General features: G+C 42.8%; 1 protein-coding gene across 1 annotated transcript in view; it reads right to left on the reverse strand.

Moving 5' to 3' along the window:
- LOC110127759 (uncharacterized) overlaps positions 1–20134 on the reverse strand; it is a 112611-nt gene that overhangs the window by 61772 nt on the left and 30705 nt on the right. The window contains exons 5-7 of the mRNA XM_070458054.1: positions 18815–18916; positions 9671–9781; positions 676–854 (exon numbers count right to left, since the gene is read on the reverse strand). Coding sequence (XP_070314155.1) covers positions 676–854; positions 9671–9781; positions 18815–18916 — 392 coding nt within the window. The remainder of the gene's footprint in view (positions 1–675; positions 855–9670; positions 9782–18814; positions 18917–20134) is intronic.

Raw genomic sequence — 20134 nt, forward strand, 5'->3', positions numbered from 1 at the left:
ACCCTTTAGCCTGCAGGACACAGCCTGGTGGTTGGTTGGTTGCACTCTGGGCTAAAATCACCCCAAGTCCCTTCCCCAGACCCGCAGGCCCAGGCCTCACTTCAGACTTGGCTGAAACACGGGGAGAAACACTGGAGAAGGACTGGAGCTCATATTCTGAGGACATCCCCCAGAAGCTTTCAGCCTTCACCTTAGAAGTCGCTGCTCTAAGGGGCCCTGGGCGAGGAGATGAAGTATATTCTCAGGTGCTCCGCTTCAGAAGCCTCGCTGCCACCAGCCCCGGTAACCTAGGAAACAGTGCCCGGCACAGCGGGCTGGCGAGGCGTTAGCTGCGCTTTGCCTTAGTCCGCCTTGATTTCTCTAGGGCACTAGGTATATGGTTTGGCTCTTATTTTCTTGACTTTGATAAGAGAGTTTTCACAGAGCGTCTGAAAATAGGAATAAATGAGATAGAAACTCATGCCAGCCTTGATTTATGCAGCCGCAGAGAAAACAAATTACACTCTGAACCTCTGAAGAAGGAAAAGGTCTTTAGAGTCACAGGAGAGAGCTGTTTCTAGAATCCTGCACCACGCGCAGGCCCTAACGAGACAATCCTTGGCTGATGGGCTCACCGCACACCCCAGCGCTGCGCATTCTTAGGTGCTCCAACCCTCTGCCTTCCCCTTAGCTTACCTTCTTGTGTCTGTAATACTGGAGGCAGCCGTCATTCTTCAGCACAAACCACCGCTTCCTCCAGCCCTTCATGAATCCCGAGTGCGTCCTCTTATGCAGGTAGCCGCGGCAGGCGGGCCGGGGGGTGTTGGGACAGCGGCTGATGTCGGATCCCACCACCAGGGTCAAGAGGTCTGGACCTGGAGGGGTGAGTGTGAGACAGGTGAGTGATAGACAGATGACTCTGCTGCAAATCTTAAACCAACGGCAAGGACTCTTGCTTTCCAGAAGGAATGGATGGAACAGAGATTGTAGTTTCCATAAATGGAATCAATGAAATAAGAGTTCTACCACTGGAATGGCTCGAGAGTTCTCCAGTAATGAAACTCTCAGGTCAAATAGGAAAATGAAAACTGGGGAAGTACAGTGACTTCTCTGAGGACCTAGAGTCCATAAGTTCAGTTTAGTTCAGTTGCTCAGGCGTGTCCGACTCTTTGCGACCCCATGGACCGCAGCAACATGGACAGGCCTCCCTGTCCATCACCAACTCCCAGAGTTCACCCAAACCCATGTCCATTGAGTCGGTGATGCCATCCCACCATCTCATCCTCTGTTGTCCCCTTCTCCTCCTGCTTTCAATCTTTCCCAACATCAGGGTCTTTTCCAATGAGTCAACTCTTCGCATGAGGTGGCCAAAGTATTGGAGTTTCAGCTTCAGCATCAGTCCTTCCAATGAACACCCAGGGCCTATTTCCTTTAAGAGTTGAATCAAATGTGAGATCCAGGTATCCTGGTTCTAAGACAGAATTCTTTCTCTTCAACCACATGGCCTAGTTAGGTCTCATCATGGATGACTGGGGTCTGCTCATTCTGTCTGTAACAACAGCAAGCTAAGTATTGAACATATTTTGATTTACATCCAAAGAAGGATGATGGGTGATGTTTGGCTTTTCCATCTCACTTTTATTCAGGATAATTAGCTTCTTTGATCTGTGTTAGCTAAAGGGAGGGTCTGAACCACTGCCATTGTATGTTGCCAATGTCGTCTCTGATCAAAATCCATTAGTCACCTTTGAACTTGACCAAAAGTCTAGGAGGCTTGAAGCATACATGTCTTTTACCCTATTTTCTTGCCAACCCAAATTAGTACCGAGGATTGCACCCAGAGCTTTCAGTGCCTGACTTTCTTAGAGTGTCCTTCTTAGACTGTCTTTCTTACTCCTTCCTTCTTAGTGTGCCTGGACTTCAAGTCCCCTTTTCTATAGAACTGGTTTGGTGAAGAGCTTGAGAAAAATTGTCCCTGTCCCTGATAACACGAGGTCACTGTCTACCAACTGTGCTTTGATGCTGCCAGCATGAACACAGACTTTCATCATACGCCTACCTCTTGATGCCTCAAGAAAATTCTCTGAATGTCACTCAGACAGACAGCAACCCTGACATGCTTTGAAGACTGCAAATGGGGTATGACTTCATTTACAATTCCTCCGAGATGGAGGCCACCTCCCTGAAGGGGGACATTTGGCCTTGGCAGCGCTGACTTCATCATGATGTCTGACATTGAGATTACTGATCTGTTTAGAGCTGTCTATGGAAATGGGGGTCAGTGAGGAGACTCCTCTTATATAAATGACAAGCTCCAACCCAGGGGATCATTCCTGGCTGAGCCACATGGCCCTGAAAATAAAGATTTGTCCCAGAAAGGCTGACACAGTCTTAACTTTAGCAGCACGCAAAGCACCTTGGTAATTAAATAACTCTGCGTGTCAAGAAAATTCTTCATTGCCATGTAAATACATTTTAATTTATTGAACTGCCCTTAAGCTCCTGTCAAAAACACATCCAGAAAAATTAGAAGGAATGCTCCAGATTGACCAGCAACCCACAAATGTCTTTGTCTTTGGACTCCAGTCCCCAAAGAACTGTACTCCTGGACTAATATGCATAGCTGATACATCTGCCAACTTATTTATGTGCTGTCGCAGCGGGCTGCCCCTCGAGGTCATTTTCCTCTTGCTTACAAAGACTGCATATGGGTTTCTCTGATACTGATCAAGCTAAACTTGAGTTTCAGCTGGCCAAAAACATAACTTGGTGCACTAGAAAATTCTCTCCGGGGCAGGGATACAGATGGTCCTGCTGCACCATGGTGTCATTATATTAGAAGGAAAGTATTTCACGTTCAGAGTTAGGACATGAGTCTGATGTTTGGGGAGTTACTGAGTTCCAAACAGCTGTTAGGTGGTGGTGATGTTATACTCTTTGCAGGACCATGCTGGGCCAGGAGGACCTGGACCTGACATTTACAGAGACTTTGGACTTTTGATATTATCTTCACATTTGATTATTTATACACAGTCATTTTAATGTGTGTGTTAAAATAATTAAATATTAGATTTGTTGTTCAGTCGCTAAGTTGTGTCCAATGCTTTGTGACTCCATGGGCTACAGTGCACCAGGCCTCCCTGTCCATCACCATCTCCTGGAGCTTACTCAAACTCATGTCCATTGAGTTCTGATGCCATCCAACCATCTCATCCTCTGTCGTCTCCTTCTCCTCCCACCTTCAATCCTTCCCAGCATCAGGGTCTTTTCAAATGAGTCAGTTCTTCGCATCAGGTAGCCAGAGTATTGGAGTTTCAGCTTCAGCATTAGTCCTTCCAAAGAATATTCAGGACTGATTTCCTTTAGGATGGACTGGTTGGATCTCCTTGAAGGGCATTTCTGGAGGAGGGAATGGCAACCCATTCCAGTATTCTTGCCTGGAGAATCCCACGAACAGTACGTAAAAGCCAAAAAATGTTCAGTACGAGCAATTAAACACTTCTGGTTCTGCTGTTATTTCTTTATTAATTTACTGGGTGCCTGAAACATGACAGTGTCCTAGTTCAGAGCTTCTGAAGCTAAGTGTAGATACAAATCACCCAGTGGGTTTGTTTAAGTGCACATCCTCATTCGGTAGGACTGGGACGAGGCTTGGGATTCCGTATTTGTAAAGAGCCCTCAGGTAAAGCTGGACCACAGTTGAAGTGGCAAGTCCTGAGAAAGTCTCAGCTGCTGAGAGGCTCTGTTCACGAACACAGTCTTTGTCAGCAACCAGCAGGCTTCTGCCTTTCCTTGACTCTGATTTCATTTCCCCTGGATGTGTCCATTTTCACCCCCAATATTTTGCAACAACAGAATCATGAGTTCCACACACCTACTTAGCCCCGCCACTACTGCTTGAGAGCTTGTTTGGAGATTCTAGCAGGGGCCACGCTGGAGAAGGACATGGCAACCACTCCAGTATTCTTGGGCTTCCCTGCTGGCTCAGATGGTAAAGAATCCATCTGGGTTCAATCCCTGGATTGGGAAGATCCCTCAAGAGTCAGGCACGACTGAGCGACTTCACTTTCACTTTTCACTTTCATGCATTGGAGAAGGAAATGGCAACCCACTCCAGTGTTCTTGCCTGGAGAATCCCAGGGACTGGGGAGCCTGGTGGGCTGCCGTCTATGGGGTCGCACAGAGTCGGACACGACTGAAGCGACTTAGCAGCAGCAGCAGGGGCGCGCAGCCACTCATACACCCTTGATGCTGAGACCAGTTCTCCCCTATTGGGGACAGTCCTCTTCGACAAGCACGTGGCTCCAGGAGGGACACACATGTGAGAAGGGGAGGGGACACCTGCCTGGCAAGCCCGATCAGCCCCTGAGATCAGCCCTGGTGATCAATGCAGGAATGCAGGGACAGATGCCACAATCAACCCCCACCGTTACTTCTTTCCCTAGGTCCCTCCCCACCCTGGTGAGAGGAGACACTTCGCCTTCCTCCACTGCACACCCCAGAAATCTTTCCCACTGTTTGGGTGTGAGTGGGAGGAAGAATGTAGGGAGGGAGGTCAAAGAGTGAAGAGAACTCTTTGTTTCCTGAGATGAGAGAGTCTGAAAATCCACGCCTTTCGCACATTCAGCTCTTTGATGATGGCGTCATGACAAAGAAAGAGCTCTCCAGAAAACTCTCCTTCCCTAGCACTTTGGCTTAGAGGGTTTTGGAAGTAAGGAGTCCTGGGTGAGGTTATTTGCAGCTACAGGAGAGAAAAAAAGGGCTTCTTTTTCTAATTCACACTTCCTCCTTGGACCACTGTCTTCTCCTTATGCCGCCAATCTGAGATGGTGTCAGAGTCACACCTCTGCTGCGTGGCGCAGCGACGTGCGAGACAAGGAGTGTCCCCCAGGGCGGGAGCAGGGGGCTGGCACTGCCTTCAACCCCCAGGTCCCAGCTCCAGGCTCTTCCGTGCCCGCTTTGAGTCCAGCCTGCTGTCAGGAGTCAGGACACAAAGGCGCCCTCATGCATCCAAAGGACTTCCAGGTTGACTAAGTGTCGGTGTTTTTCCCTTCCTCTCTTTCTTTTCGGCACTTTTCACTTTTCAATTTGATGATTAAACTCTCTATTTAACTAAGGAAGCAAGCCCTATAAAAGCCCAAACCAGAAAGTGAGAGGGACCTAATGTGAGAAAAATGCATATGGAGCATTTTTGTCATTCCCAGTGTGATACTGAATGCTTTCTTCAATCTCCTGCTTTGGGATGCCCCTCGATCAAACTGCGGTAATTTTTCTAGGTGTGTGTGATTAGTATTTCTGAATAGAATTGCTATTTGATTACTTTTATCAGTCCCTATTCTATAATATAAAACATATACTAACATGTTAGTCTATTCTTACTGAATGGAATTATTATTTCAATAGAACTATTGAAAACTTGACCTTGTAACATACAGTGGATCCTCTTTCTAATGCTGGTCTAGGAAGATATGATAACACCTGCGCCAGAAGCTAACACAACAGGTATTTAATCTTATGTCTGTAAGATTTTGGCCATGCTTCCAAGATGCTGGGGTATGTACTGATGCTGGACTGGCTGTGAAAGAAACGCCAGGGAGACCTGATTAAAATTACAAACACGTAGGCCACCACCATGAATTCTGCATTTAAGAGTCTCAGGTGAGTCTGACATACAGTTAGATTTAAGATTTAAGGTTCTGAGAAAAGTTACTTGATGTTTCTCTATCTAAATCAGCAATGTAGCAATCAGTAATATGATAGGATTTTACCAAAGTTTCACATACTTGGGAGTGAAACTGTGCAGAGATATATGGCAATCAAAAAGATATCAGATAGACTTTTAAGAAGCTTATACAGACAGACACAAGAGTCAAGTGTAAACATTTAGGTTTTTAAACACGCTCTTAATAGGCAGCTGGTAAATATATATTTCAAGACCTCTATGTTTCATATGAACGTAACAAGAAGCTCAATCACTTGTTTCATGATTCTTACTTTCTTTAGACAAGTTGGTGACTTCCTCTCCCAAAGAGAACCTCCAAAAGCTTGTTTCAGATTCTATATACTCCAAGAATACCTTGACCAATTTATAGGCTTGCTAAGAAAATTGAACTTATAAAGCACTCTGTAAAAGTTAAATTATTCCTGTTATTTCTTCCCCGTTGTCTTGTTCTTTTTTTAGTTTCATGGTCATGTGCATCCTTCTCATAGACCCACTGCCTCTCAGTAATGCTGTTTTTCCCCTTCCTTTACCATTACTACCTGGAGTATTCTTGCCTGGAGAATTCCATGGCTGGAGGAGCATGGCAAGCTATAGTTCATGGGATTGCAAAGAGTCAGACAGGATTGAGTGACTAAGACACATACATATATTTTATGTATGCATATATATGCATATATATATAACTTGATGCATGATTTTTTCTTCTTTATATAGTTACACAGTTTTTTCTTTAATTCATTGATGTGATGAATTGTGTTAAAATATTTTCTTATAAACCATCTTTACTTAGGAACAAACCCTAGTTGATTATGATGTATTATGTATAATTTTAAGAAACAGTTTGATTCAGGTATTTACTATTTTTTTCCCTTAGGATTTGTGTATCTATACACTCATAAATAAAATTAACATATGATTTTGTTTTTCATACTATACTATTCTGGTTCTGGAATCAAAGTTGTAGTAGATTCATAAAATGAGCTGACATGCATTCACTCTTACTTATTTTCTGGAAAAAACTCTAGAATAGGGATTATTTGTTCTTTGAAAGTTGGATAGTTATAAAAGTGGTACCCTGGACTTCTAAGTGGGGAATGGAGTGGGGATGGCAATGGGGGGAAAGAGAGGTGGTCTCTTATCTTATTCTATAAATATTTTATTATAGTCTACACAGATTTTCTGTCTATTCTTGCTCTGATGTTGGCTCTTTAAATGCTTTTGAGCAATGTTGTTTATCTAGTTTTCAAATTGATTATTATTCAGTGTTCAAAGTAGTCTTTTATTATTTTTAAAGCTTTGTTTTTCCTTTTTTTCCTCTATCTTATTTGCCTCTTTTTAATTTTTATATTTCTCCATTAAACCCTGGTAGCCTTAGAGATGTGCAGAAGATTACGCCTGAGGACGGAATGATCAGCTTCCTAATCAAGCTAGGCCTCAAGGGCTGCTCTGATGTTCCACACTGCCTGTCCACACGGGTGCTCCATCCACCAGGCTGTCAGTGGAGCGGGGTGGGGAAGTGGCCCCAGGGGGCCTTCGTGGGGAGAAAACACTATGAGGCGGTCTCTCAGTCATTCCCTATGTGTCTTCAGGCCTCTTTTGCTATTGGCTATGATTCCTACCCCTCCACACACACACAGGTCCCAAACGGCCCGCTTTCCCTAAAGGTCTCTTACTATTCTCCCTTTAGCATCTCAGAGCTGGAATTCACCTCTCTGTTTCTGAGGCATCTCCACTGTCGGATCTGAGAAGGACTGGCAAAGACACATGGAGGTCCCCTAGGGTCAGGGTCTTAGGATAGAAGTCCATGCTGGCAAGCAAGGAGTGGTGGAACTCAGATCATAAGAGCGGGTAAAGCTATCCTACCGCTAACTGCCAAGGACAGCGCAATGCTCTTTCCCCTGTATCTGTGTTAGTTCACCATCTTTTCAGTTCAGTTCAGTCGCTCAGGCGTGTCCAACTCTTTGCGACCCCATGAACCGCAGCACGCCAGGCCTCCCTGTCCATCACCAACTCCCGGAGTCCACCCAAACCCATGTCCATTGAGTCGGTGATGCCATCCAGCCATCTCATCCTCTGTCGTCCCCTTCTCCTCCTGCCCCCAATCCCTCCCAGCATCAGGGTCTTTTCTGATGAGTCAGCTCTTCGCATCAGGTGGCCAAAGTACTGGAGTTTCAGCTTCAACATCAGTCCTTCCAATGAACACCCAGGACTGATTTCCTTTAGGATGGACTGGTTGGATGTCCTTGCAGTCCTAGGTCTCTCAAGATTCTTCTCCAACACCACAGTTCAAAAGCATCAATTTTTCGGTGCTCAGCTTTCTTTACAGTCTAACTCACATCCATACATGACCACTGGAAAAACCGTAGCTTTGACTAGACAGACCTTTGTTGGCAAAGTAATGCCTCTGCTTTTTAATATGCTGTTTAATTTAGTCATAACTTTCCTTCCAAGGAGTAAGCATCTTTTAATTTCATGGCTGCAGTCAAAATCTGCAGTGATCTTGGAGCCCAAGAAAATAAAGTCAGCCATCATCTTTTAGAAAGCCCCCCAAACCCCATTCAAATTTTAGAGATGTTTTCTGTCTTCCATTAACTGAGGCTGACGGCTTCAGAGGTATAAAGAACATCAAGCTTCTTGGGGGAAAATAGAAGAAGTATCAAGAGTGGAAATATTACTAAAATTCAGTTTTATTCAACTCAAAAGCTGGAACATTAATTTGTGAGAAAGAGCTGTGGGAACAACTAAATCCAGCTGCTAGGGTTAGTACCCCTCCATCACTAAGTGAGATCCCATTGATTCATGGGTATACTCACTGCCATATCGGCTCAGGTTCCACGTGTACTCTGCAGGGATAGAGATTTGCGTAGGACTTGTAAGGAGCTGCGGCACACGTTGACAGTGTCCTTGGATTCCTGGTGCAGCAAGTCCTCGACAGACAGCCAAACACTAAGCTAAATTCTACCCCAAAAGCTTCGGCGTGCTTCTCAGGACACGGCATTTGTTAGCGATTTTCTGGTGCTGGGCTGCACTAGTGAAGTCTCTTGCTGTTGCTTACCCCCAAGCGTGATGGCATCATGAGAGATGCCAAGAGACAGTTATTGCTCAGCAATAAGTTATACTTCTAGCACATGTGTCCTGCTCCACATGCGCACGTTTTAATGCCTCATGGCCTGATAATATACTTCGGGGCCACAGAGGGACACATGCCGCCTTTGGGAAGCTGGGAATAGGAAACCTCATCAAATAATCCCATGACGGAACACAGCAGTTTTCGGCTGTATATTTTTAGGTCTCTGGGGAGACAAGGGTTTGTAAAATGGTGCTAAAGAAAGTAACTTGTTTTGCAGAGACAAACATGGTATTAACCTTTCCCAAAAGTTTAACGTGAGTGGATACAGGGGTAAGGGGTATGTGTCACTATTTCTTTCTTGGTGGGTCCATCTGTGTCAGATTGCCTTAAAGGCAGGCCTCAAGTAGAACCTGTAGAAGCTTTAGGTTTGTAATTTCTTTATTTCCTTCTCTTTTATAACATGATAACCCCGAGGCTTTTAATTCTGAAAACTGATGGAATTAAAGAAAAGAAGGAAAGAAAGAAAAAAAAAGGAAAGAAGGAAGAAGAAAGGAAGGGGAGAAGGAAAAAAGAGACCCAGTAAATGAACTATTGTCATGGTATTTTTCGTGGCAAGGAGTTTGAGGAGATGTATCGGTGATAAACAGAGCACATTTTTCTCACTCCTGTTTGCTGATTTCACTTTTGTGGCTGGCCATCCATAGGGAAGGAACATGGGACAGATACGTGATTCAGTTTCTATGAGAGATCACGTTGCTGACAAGGCAGTAATGGTAGTCTCAGGCGAGAAGTGATGTTGCACCCATTCTGCGGGTTTCTACCTCCTCATGTTTGTATTCCCTGCTGTATTTCAGACCTCTGCTTCGTCAGAGTCATGCTGGACTCTGCAGACCACCTACCTCTCCTTGCAAGGTGCACGGCTTCTGCGTGCTCCACGCCGGTGACCTCCGTCCCGTTGACGGCCAGCACCACGTCCCCGACCTGGAGCCCGGCTTCTTCGGCGGCACTGTCTGCAAGTAAGACAAGGAGGGTCTCGTTGAGGAGGGTCCCGAGCTGAGTGCCCCGCGTCCTGTCCTCCTTTGAAAGGCTCTTTCTCTAACGGGCCTTTCTTTCCAACTTTAGACAATTGCCGATGTCATTAATAAGGAGGAAAAAGCTCTCCTCGCAGCCTCCTTTCATTTCTAGTGCGTGGTGTCTTTACACGTCCACCCAGGCGTCTGCGTGGCCTCTTTGCAATATAATAGCCAGGCTGCTCAGAAACTCAATCTATTCATCCACCGGCAGGTTGAACCGCTACTTCCCATCCCTCCATTGCTGCTAGGTCTCTTTGTAACCCTGAGAAAATCACTTAACCTCAATATCTTCATCTGTAAAAGCGGGGATGGGGGCAGAGCTTCTCTGCAGGATTGTTGAGGGAACAAGTAATTGAAATACTTGTGAAGTGGTGGCGAAAACAGATCTTGAAGTAGTCAGAGAAAAAAGAAATAAAGAGCTGCTTTTCCTTTTCATGGTGTAGGCTCCTTTCCGAGCCATCTCAGAAAGGAAGCCAAAAATAGCCTCAAACATTAAGATTTAAGTTTTGGAAGGTGGGGAGGATCTCTCCAGAGGCTATTTATTTTACCCCTTGGTTTTTAGGTATCCACATTTACTGTAACATACCTAATATTCTCTAGAGTCAAAAAGGATGTAATAACTCATTTCAGAGTTAATTCATTTTAAAAAAGATCTCCCATGTATTTGAAAAAGATTCTTTCTGCAGCAGTTTAAATCTGTTTTTTCTTTTTCATTTCAGTTTAAACCCATTTTCTCTTCCTTAGATCCCAGTGCTGGGTGCATGTTTATGGACTTGCAGAATAATTATACAGCAATATTAGGCTGTTATATATATACATATATATATGTATATATATGATATATAGGATGTCATAAACCTCCTCAAATACTTTTAATCTTAAAGCATGACTCAGTTAGTGAGCTTACATGACTTTGGATATTTTTAATAATGACTGTAGTTTGTCTAAGTCTATTTATTATAGTAGGGAAGATCTTTTCTGCATGAACAGACAATGGTCAATCAATGTAGGAAGGTTAAGTGAAGAGTAATATTTCATATATCTATTTATTTACATAATATCATCCTTGTGATGAATTGACATCTCATGGTATGGTTGATCATTTGAAAAGATTTCTTCCACTGTCTTAAAGGACTTGATTAAGGCAATGCCTTCTGAATAAAATTCCAGAATGATGATATAGATCCAGAAACAATTTATCAATTTTTGTACTTCATATGCTACTAAATATGTCTTTATACAGTACTTATCCAATAAATACCCATTGAATGAATGAAAAACCTAAACATTATACCTTCAAGGAGCTTAGAATTCTATTGGAGAAGAAAAGACATGCGTAATCAGAAAGAAATACTATAATATTTGAATGGCAAGTATAAAAAACATGAAGATAATAGGCATTGTAAAACTTCAGAAAAGAGAATTCTCCCTCCCATTTGGAGTGGTTAAGAAATGCTTTTCAGAGAGGTGGAATTTGGTCTGACCTTGATAATAGATTCTCCATAGTGGGGAGTAATGGGGAAGGCAGGGTGACAAAGACTGCTTGGTGTTCACAGACCCAATTCCTTTTCCATCTAGGCTCATATATGGAAAGTTTTTCTCTGACTGTTTTGCAGTTTGGGAGGCAATATAATTGAGTTTCAGACATTGGAGTTGGATAGAAGTAATGTGTACGACTTTTAGGTGTGACTCATAAAAACATCCCCAGGACCACGCTCCACATTCTTTACCCATTTTCCTGACTTCAAGGTCCTATGGCATGAGACACCAAAGAAAAAATAAACCTGGATCTCAAAACATTATGTGGGACAGAAGCCATCTTCCAACCAGGGACATCCACATGAGACTATCAGCCTGAGTGACTAATGGTCTTCTATTGTCTTAAACCATTAATGCATATTCTGTTACCAAAGCTAGCATAATCTCAATCAGCAAGCCAGCCAAGAAAGAAAATCTTCTGAGCAAAGGTACACAAGCAGAATGTCTTAAAGATGTGCCAAAAGGTGGTGATTCAGATCCACTGGAGCAGATGTTGTGGGTGGATACAGTGAGCCTGGAAGATAAGGATGAAAAGACAGCCAGTATATAAAGGGTCTTGAATGTGAAGATGATGAATTTGTGCACGGTCCTTAAACAAGAGAGCCATTAGAAGTTTGTGAGCAGAAAAATAGATACACGATGGTTTTCAGAAGATTAATTTAGAACAGGGAGGGATTAATTTAAGCTTTTCAGCAAAGATATTACTATAAGAATCAATACAGAATCTAGAAACAGGAACTAGAAATGAAGGTATAAAATGCTGCCACAGGACCTAAAATACCTCAAGGCACTCATTTACATGAGTAGGGCCAGATGCCTTTCTACCCCTCTTAGACAATAAGCATCTCATGAGCAAGTAAAATTTCTTATTTATTGATTTAGGCATTTCCCATGGCTAGTATAATCTCTTGCACATGGTTGGGGCATTAAAAACATTGACTAAATATACTGAGATAAGCAAGGAAGAGAAAACATTGAAAATGTTCACTGGGCCAGGTATAAAAATGTCTCTGAAATCTAGGATAGGAAGTTGGCCTGAGAAGTGGATTCAGAACTTAGAATGAAAGGGACAAATGTAAGGAGAGAAGTACAGAGCACTAAGAATAAGATCTTGAAAAATAATCATAATTCCCTGTAAGGAGAGAGAGGAAATGGGCAGCTAAAGAGGAACATAAAGAAAGGGCAGAGAGGTCCTAGCGAGTGGAGGCAAGAGTATAAGATCAGGGAAGGTGCAGAGGACAAGCATATGGATACCACCGGGGGATTGGGAGGGGGATGAATTGGGAAATTGGGATTGGCATGTACACACGCTTGTACTGAGTATAAAGGAGGGGACTAATGGGGACCTACAGAACAGCACAGGGAACTCTACTCAGCACCTGGTGGAGACCGCCAGGGGAAGGAAATGAAAAAAAGGGGGGATGAATGTACACGTACCGCTGGTTCCCTCTGCTGTACATCAGGGACTGACACAATCTTGCAAAGCAACTATACTCCAACAAAAATCTGTTAGAAAAGATCAGCGAAGGCAAAGGAAAAATTCCAAGGTGGAGAAAATGGTCAACAGTGCCCTAGTGACACCACACAAGTAACCACAATAACAGTATGGTTTTAAATCCTTGTCTATTCACAAGGTCAAGACAACAAGGATGGAAGAAATGTGACTAAAGCTGGATTAGTGAAGTCACAAGTGTTAGTCGCTCAGTCGTGCCAGACTCTTTGCGACTCCATGGACTGCAGCCCACCAGGCTCCTCTGCCCATGGGATTCTTCAGGCAAGAATACTGCAGTCGGTTGCCATTTCCTTCTCCAGGGGATCTTCCCAAACCAGGGATCGAACCCCGGTCTCCTGCACTGCAGGCAGACTGGATTAGGAAAAGCAAATTATAGCTAAAGAATTTTAAAGAGTGTGATAGACGTGAAAGACAAATGTTTGAGCTATTTGTGCTGAATCATATGCTAAATGATTGATTAGATGAAGTGATAAACTACCATATAATCAAAAGTATGAGTGTTTGGTAACAGTTCTTCTCTTCCAAGTAAACTTAGCTTTAAAAACAATATCGGACCTAAAGAATCCACCAATATACAAATAACTTTTTTTAAACACCTTGATTGAATCAAAATTCACATACTATATCATTTTACCCATTTAAAGTGTAGAATTAAATGCTTTTTAGTATATTCACAGAGTTGTGAAACTATCATCACAATATAATTTTAGAATATTTTTGTTGCCCCAGAAAAAAAACAAGTAACCAAGAGCAGTCACTCTCCATCCCCACTAGCAGCTCAGCTCTAGGCAATGACTAATCTGTTTTCTGTCTCTGTGGACTTGCCTGTTGTGAACGTTTTGTATAAATGAAATAATATAATATGTGGTCTTTTGTGTTTGGTGTCATTCACCCAAAAAGCTATCTTCCAGACCCATCCACGTGGTAGCATTCACTACGTTCTTTTCAATTACTGAATAAGTATTTTGTTGTAAGGATATAGCACATTTTGTTTATCCATTCATCAATGGATGATAATCTGCATTGTTTTCCATTTTTATGATGAATAATACTGCTATGAAAATTTGAGTACAAACCTTTTTTGTGAACATGTGTTTTCATCACCTTAGGTATACACCTAGGAGTGAAATTCCTGGGTGAAGTAGTAACTCTATGTTTATTTAACGTAGGAGGAATGATCAGACAGTTTTTCAAAGTGGCTATACCATTTGACGCTCTTATCACCATTGTATAAGTGTTCTCAGTTTCTCTTCTGGCCAATACTTGCTATTTTTTATGTACAGCCACCCCAGTGGGTATGGGATGGTATTTTGTTGTGGTTTTCGTTTGTTTTCCTTGGTGACTACTGATGTGGAGTGTGTTTTTATGTGCTTATTTGGCTATTTGTTTATCTTCTTTGGAGAAAGATCTACTCAAATCCTTTGCTCATTTAAAAACTGTGTTATTTATCTTTGCATTATGAGTGAAAATTATTCTTGTTTGTAGAGGAATTACTTCTGTAGTGTTACTCTTCCCGATGGTTTATGTGATAGCTTTTAGCTTTAATTGTAGAGGGTATTGACTGTGTTCCTCTAATTTGAATGCAATTTACAAATTTTCCCTTTATCTACTAATTATGGTGACAGTTTGAGGCATGATGATCTCTCGGAGGAGGGAGATGTTTCAAGGTGACTCTAATATACCACACAGACAGTTGCCCTATGAGGCTGCTCTTGGGAGCAGAATGGGAGTATACATCCTACGTTGGACAGGAAGGATCAAAGTGGTAAGAAAATAGGCCCACGCTTTTCTAAGTTGACTTCCCCAATAGGATACTTGATGACATAGTTCTGTATTTATTATAAAGAGTTAAATGCTGAGCTACTTCATCCTTTTATGCATACTTACATATAATGTAGAATCTGAAAGCTTATAATTAAAAAGGGGGCTTGTCCTTTTCATTTAAAAAATTTTTCCTATAACGGTAGCATTTTAAATTCTAGAGCTTCCAGAAGGACGGGCCTGTCCATAATTTTGTCTGTGGCCTGTCCATTCCTAAATGTGTCATTTCCTTTTCAAGTTTGCTTGGTATCAGAGTTGGAACATCTGTTTCTTTTGTTTATGCCAACAGATCTCACAAGCATTTGGGCCTTTATAGAAAATGTTCATGCAAGTGCCAGCTGGGTGTGGGCAATTTGTTATGTAAGCTCAAGCAAGCTCCCTTTCTGTGTACTTATGGATAATCATTTCTATCCCACCTACAGGTCTTCATGCTGTATCTTTTTTATCGTCACTGTGTAATTAAGTCTCTCTATTGCATGCAGAACAATGTTTTGTGGTGTGAATGAGATTCTCTGAAATGCTGGAAATATGTGTAATTTTAAAGTCCCTCAACCCTTCATTTAGTAGATTTGACTAGACAATGGATTTCAGAGGTTGCTATTCAGCACCGAGTAATACATTTAAAAAAAGAGAGAAATAGACTTAGCATACATGAATCCCTGCCAGGGCAGCACTTTCTGATGTTGAATAAAATCCTAGATTAACTGTGTATTATTGGAGCATTTTTGCTACAGTAGAGATGCTTCAGTTTTCCTCTTTCAAAAGCTCAGGTACTCCTGAATATCACATCACTTACAGAGCAAATATTTTGGTATGTTTCACCTCTGAATGGATTGGATATGGTTAACTGTCTCAGCTGGACAGTTATAAAAGTATCAGACATTAGAGAAATCATAACCTTTTATTAAACAGCATTTACTTATTTTATCTAGAAAGGCAGGCATGAAAAGTGTGTCGAAGTTTTTGATAGTTTGCAAAAATTTGCTAAACTTATAAAGTCAGACCTATTTGAGTTTTAAAGGGAAGTCATTTTAATCTTCCTTATGAATTATTTCTTTGTTTAAGGCTATTCTTGCAAGGTCAGAGCTAGAAAGAGGCGAGAAGGGAGAAGGGAAAGAGAACAGAAGAGAAAGGAAGCAGGGCGGGGAAGAAGCGGGAAGGAAATAAGTGAAGCGGGAAGGGACCAACACTGTTAATACCTTCCCCGTGAACGATCATGTATTTTCTTAAAGCTAGATGTCCATTAAAAATATCGAAGCCCCTTGATGATAAAAAGTGAACTGTCGTTGTCTATACAGAGACAATTAAAGCCACGACTGTTTCTCGTTCTTGCGAATTTGAAGAGCACTAAGAGGCAGAGTAAGGGTGTCCCTAGACAAAGTTTGCAGTGTTTATGTTTATGTCATCTGAGTTCTGTCATCACAGCCATATTCCCCTTCTACTGTCTCCTCACTTGTCTGGGGTCCAACTGTACACCCCCAACTCCCACCAACATCTGGGCAAACTCCCTGCCTTATCTAATCATTCTGAGAATGATCTGCATGATAGTAACCCATAGTTGATTAGCTGATTAAACTTTAATTGAAATTTCATCACATCAAAGTTAATAACCTGGCCTTTTGCTTTTCTATAAATATTTTAGGACCTAATTGAAACGTCTTTATGAAGAAAAACAAAAGCAAAAACAAAGAGAGCTACTCTTCTAGAATTTTAATTGGGATCACATCTCTGGATGAATTTAAGGAAGAACTGACATCTTTAAAATTTACAAACTGCTCACATTTTTCCTGCTGTTAATTTAGGTGTTCTTTAATTTCTTTTTGTATTTTGTTATTTTCAAAGTGATATTCAGCACACCTCTATGAGAATTATGTCATTCAATTTGCCTTGTTTTTCCTTCCTGAAAGCTTTATATTTCATACTCTGCATAGAGGTCTTAGATCCACACTACCTAGACACAGCTTCAAGAGAAACTGCTGTGAGGATTGTGACTGAGTGAAAGCCGGGGCTCCCCATGTGGCGCTGGTGGTGAAGAACCCGCCTGCCGATGCAGGAGACATAAGAGACACAGGTTCCCTCCCTGGGTGGGAGAGATCCCCTGGAGGAGCGCTTGGCACCCCACTCGGGTGTCTTGCCTGGAGAATCCCCATGGACGGAGGAGCCTGGCGGGCCACAGTCCATAACGTGGCAAAGAGTCGGACACAGCTGAAGCAACTTAGTGGGCAGGCACGGCAGGCTTCAACTGCCACAATTTCTGGGCATCCTGCCTTCTACTAAGGCTACATTCTCCCCAGAAAGTCATTACCTCCGGCCTGTGACTGAATCTGGAGCGGGTACTGGAGTCAGCCTGTTTCTGGCGAAAAAGAGACGGATGTAGTGGATGGTTTTCCTGGGCCATCTCAGAATTTCTCAGAGCTGCAGTGCAGTTTGACTTCTTCCTACACAATTCTGCTTCCTTCTCCCTGTCCCTTTGTAGGTGCCAGACCTGCATCGTGGTCTAAAGACCCTACTTATTTGTCTGTCTCAGAGCTTTCCTCCAACCTTCTGCACATCTACTTCTGCATTGGTGTCTATCTCTCAGACTACAGGCACTGAGAAAAAGGAATTTCCCTTATTACCTTAAAGAGTTCTATGTCTGTTCCTATACTTACAGTACTTTTGTAAGTCACGAGAAGGTAAAAGGATTACCTTTTTAGAGAAGGAGGAAAGGAGGAAAAGGTAAAAATTCAAGTGCATTTGAACCAGGTATGGAGGTGGGATTTTAATGGTATCAGAGATGGGATTGGGGTGCAGGGCAGAGCAGGAAGGCCACAGTCCTCGAGGCCGCTATGCGTCCCTCCCTGACCATCCACCCCACCCCGGCAGGCACACACCTAGGGAGCTAGTGCGCCCTCCACAGGCACTTTGGGAGCATCCGCTCTGTTCCCTTTGGGACACTGCACCAAGTATTGTGGATTAAAATAATGGATATGATACAGTTTCTGATCTTGGAAAACTCCCTGTCCAGATGAGGACTATAATGTAATTCAGAAAACCCTAGTAGCCCTGGGCCCCCTTCTGTGATAATTTCATTAGGTCTCCCTTAATGCAGCACTTTGCCGACAAGGTCTAGCCAGTCAAGGCTACGGTTTTTCCAGTGGTCAAGTATGGATGTGAGAGCTGGATCATAAAGAAGGCTGAGCACCGAAGAATTGACGCTTTTGAACTGTGGTGTTGGTGAAGACTCTTGAGAGTCCCTTGGATGGCAAGGAGATCCAACCAGTCCATCCTAAAGGAAATCAGTCCTGAATATTCATTGGAAGGACTGATGCTGAAGCTGAAACTCCAATACTTTGGCCAACTGATGCAAAGAACTGACTTATTAGAAAAGACCCTGATGCTGGGAAAGATTGAAGATGGGAGGAGAAGGGGACGACAGAGGATGAGATGGTTGGATGGCATCACTGACTCAATGGATGTAAGTTTGAGCAAACTCCGGGAGTTGGTAATGGGCAGGGAGGCCTGGTGTGCTGCGGTCCACGGGGTCGCAAAGAGTCGGACACGACTGAGCAGCTGAGTAACAGCAACCAGCAGCATGCTGGGCATGGGTTTATTTATCTTATCTTTATATCTTAAATTATTCTCATGTTTTAGATCAGGGAGAAAAAGATCTCTCATTAGGTATCTACTCATTCCTAATTTGTTTGTTAGGAAATAAATCTGAGAAGCCATGAAGGAAATAATCTATGGGGAATGGAAATCCTCGTAGAAACTGTCAAACAGTGATAAACTGGCAGCTGCCTACTCAAGACCCTTTCTATCTGCAGAGCTCGAGCCCACTTTCTGTAGGTACAGACAGGGCTCTTTGATGGGGAGGCCCTACATTTACCAGAGGTGTCCATTCCAGCAGGGAAGCATGGCATTTTAAAAAAACAATTGATCATGATGTCAGCACTTGCCAATCCTTATGAGTTTTTGATAGACTTGAGATTTAGAAATTACTTCTGTTGTATACATGTGTTTTAGAAGACTTCAATGTTGGAGGCTATTAGTACATTGCATGAGGCTGAGATAGTTGTCCTGGTCTGAATTACAACTGCTGTAGTGAAACAACTTACTAGCATCCACTTCGGTTACCACAATCGGTTTGGAGTACTGAATACGGAATCCCCAGGGGTAATCGCCGGTCCCTTTGATGAGCTTCACGGTGCGCTCACGGACTAAAGAGGAAGCGAGAAGGACATTGAGTTAATCTTTAGATACTACAAATGCAATGAAAATATAGCTGGTATTCATTGCTTGTTAAGTATGAAGAAGTGAAGTGAAGTCGCTCAGTCATGTCCAACTCTTTGCGACCCCATGGACTGTAGCCTACCAGGTTCCTCTGTCCATGGGATTTTCCAGGCAAGAATACTGGAGTGGATTGCCATTTCCTTCTCCAGGAGATCTTTCTGACCCAGGGACTGAAACTGGGTTTCCTGCATTATAGGCAGACACTTAACCGTCTGAGCCAAGTATATACCGGGCTTAATAAAAGTCAAAGTACTTTGCAACTAGTATCTAATTTAATCTTCACATTGACCTAAGATTAATGTTTTTTGGAGAGGAGAAAACTGAGGCACAAAGATGCTAAACAAGTCAGCTGAATCTCGTGGTGAGGAAGGGGCAGGGTTTAGTGCCTCAGCAGCTGACCCCTGCAGGTTTCAGGCACGCAGACCTGTGAACGATGGGACAGTTATGACAAGGTTTTAATACACATGGAAATGAGGAAACCAAATCTTCATCCATAATAGTTAGGTCTTACAGGACCCCAGGAAAGCCTGAAGAACTGAGCTGCTCAGAAACAAGGAAAGCAGCTGGGCCCTGCAGAAAAGGGAAGGTTATGCTGCATTGAAAGTGGAGAGTTCCAGAAGCTTGACAGTAAAAATTCAAAAAGATTTTACATTAGTCTAATCATCTTAAATTAATGTGGTCCAGCTGTTTACCAGTCTGCTTTTCGGTGAGTCTGCTCCTGTTTCCTCCTGCTGTCTTTATACCGTCTTTTCTGTAGGTGTAAATATAGGGGGGTGGGTGGGTGTGGGTGTTTCTTCCTCAAGACTTCTGCTTGTTGATAAGTTCATAACCATAACTCACTTATGGACCCTCTTGAACTTCCTCTACCTCAAGACATTTTAAATTTCTACCTCAAGTCTATCCAAGGGCATTTTCCCAGGCTGAATTCCTAAAAGATAAAATCCACCAGGTAAGAACTCTTTGGGCTATTACTCTTCAGAGACAAGGGAAGAGCAGGATTCCAAGGCAGAAAGCATGTCTCAGGAAGACTTCCTTTTGAGGAAGGGCAATGGGGTCGCAAAGAGTCGGACACGACTGAGCTAACTGAACTGAATTTCCATAAAGGAGATGTGGCCGTGGTAGGTGTGTTGTCTTTATAATATATT

This window comes from Odocoileus virginianus, chromosome 3 (genome assembly GCF_023699985.2).
Source record: "Odocoileus virginianus isolate 20LAN1187 ecotype Illinois chromosome 3, Ovbor_1.2, whole genome shotgun sequence".
In the NCBI taxonomy this organism is placed as follows: Eukaryota; Metazoa; Chordata; class Mammalia; order Artiodactyla; family Cervidae; genus Odocoileus; species Odocoileus virginianus.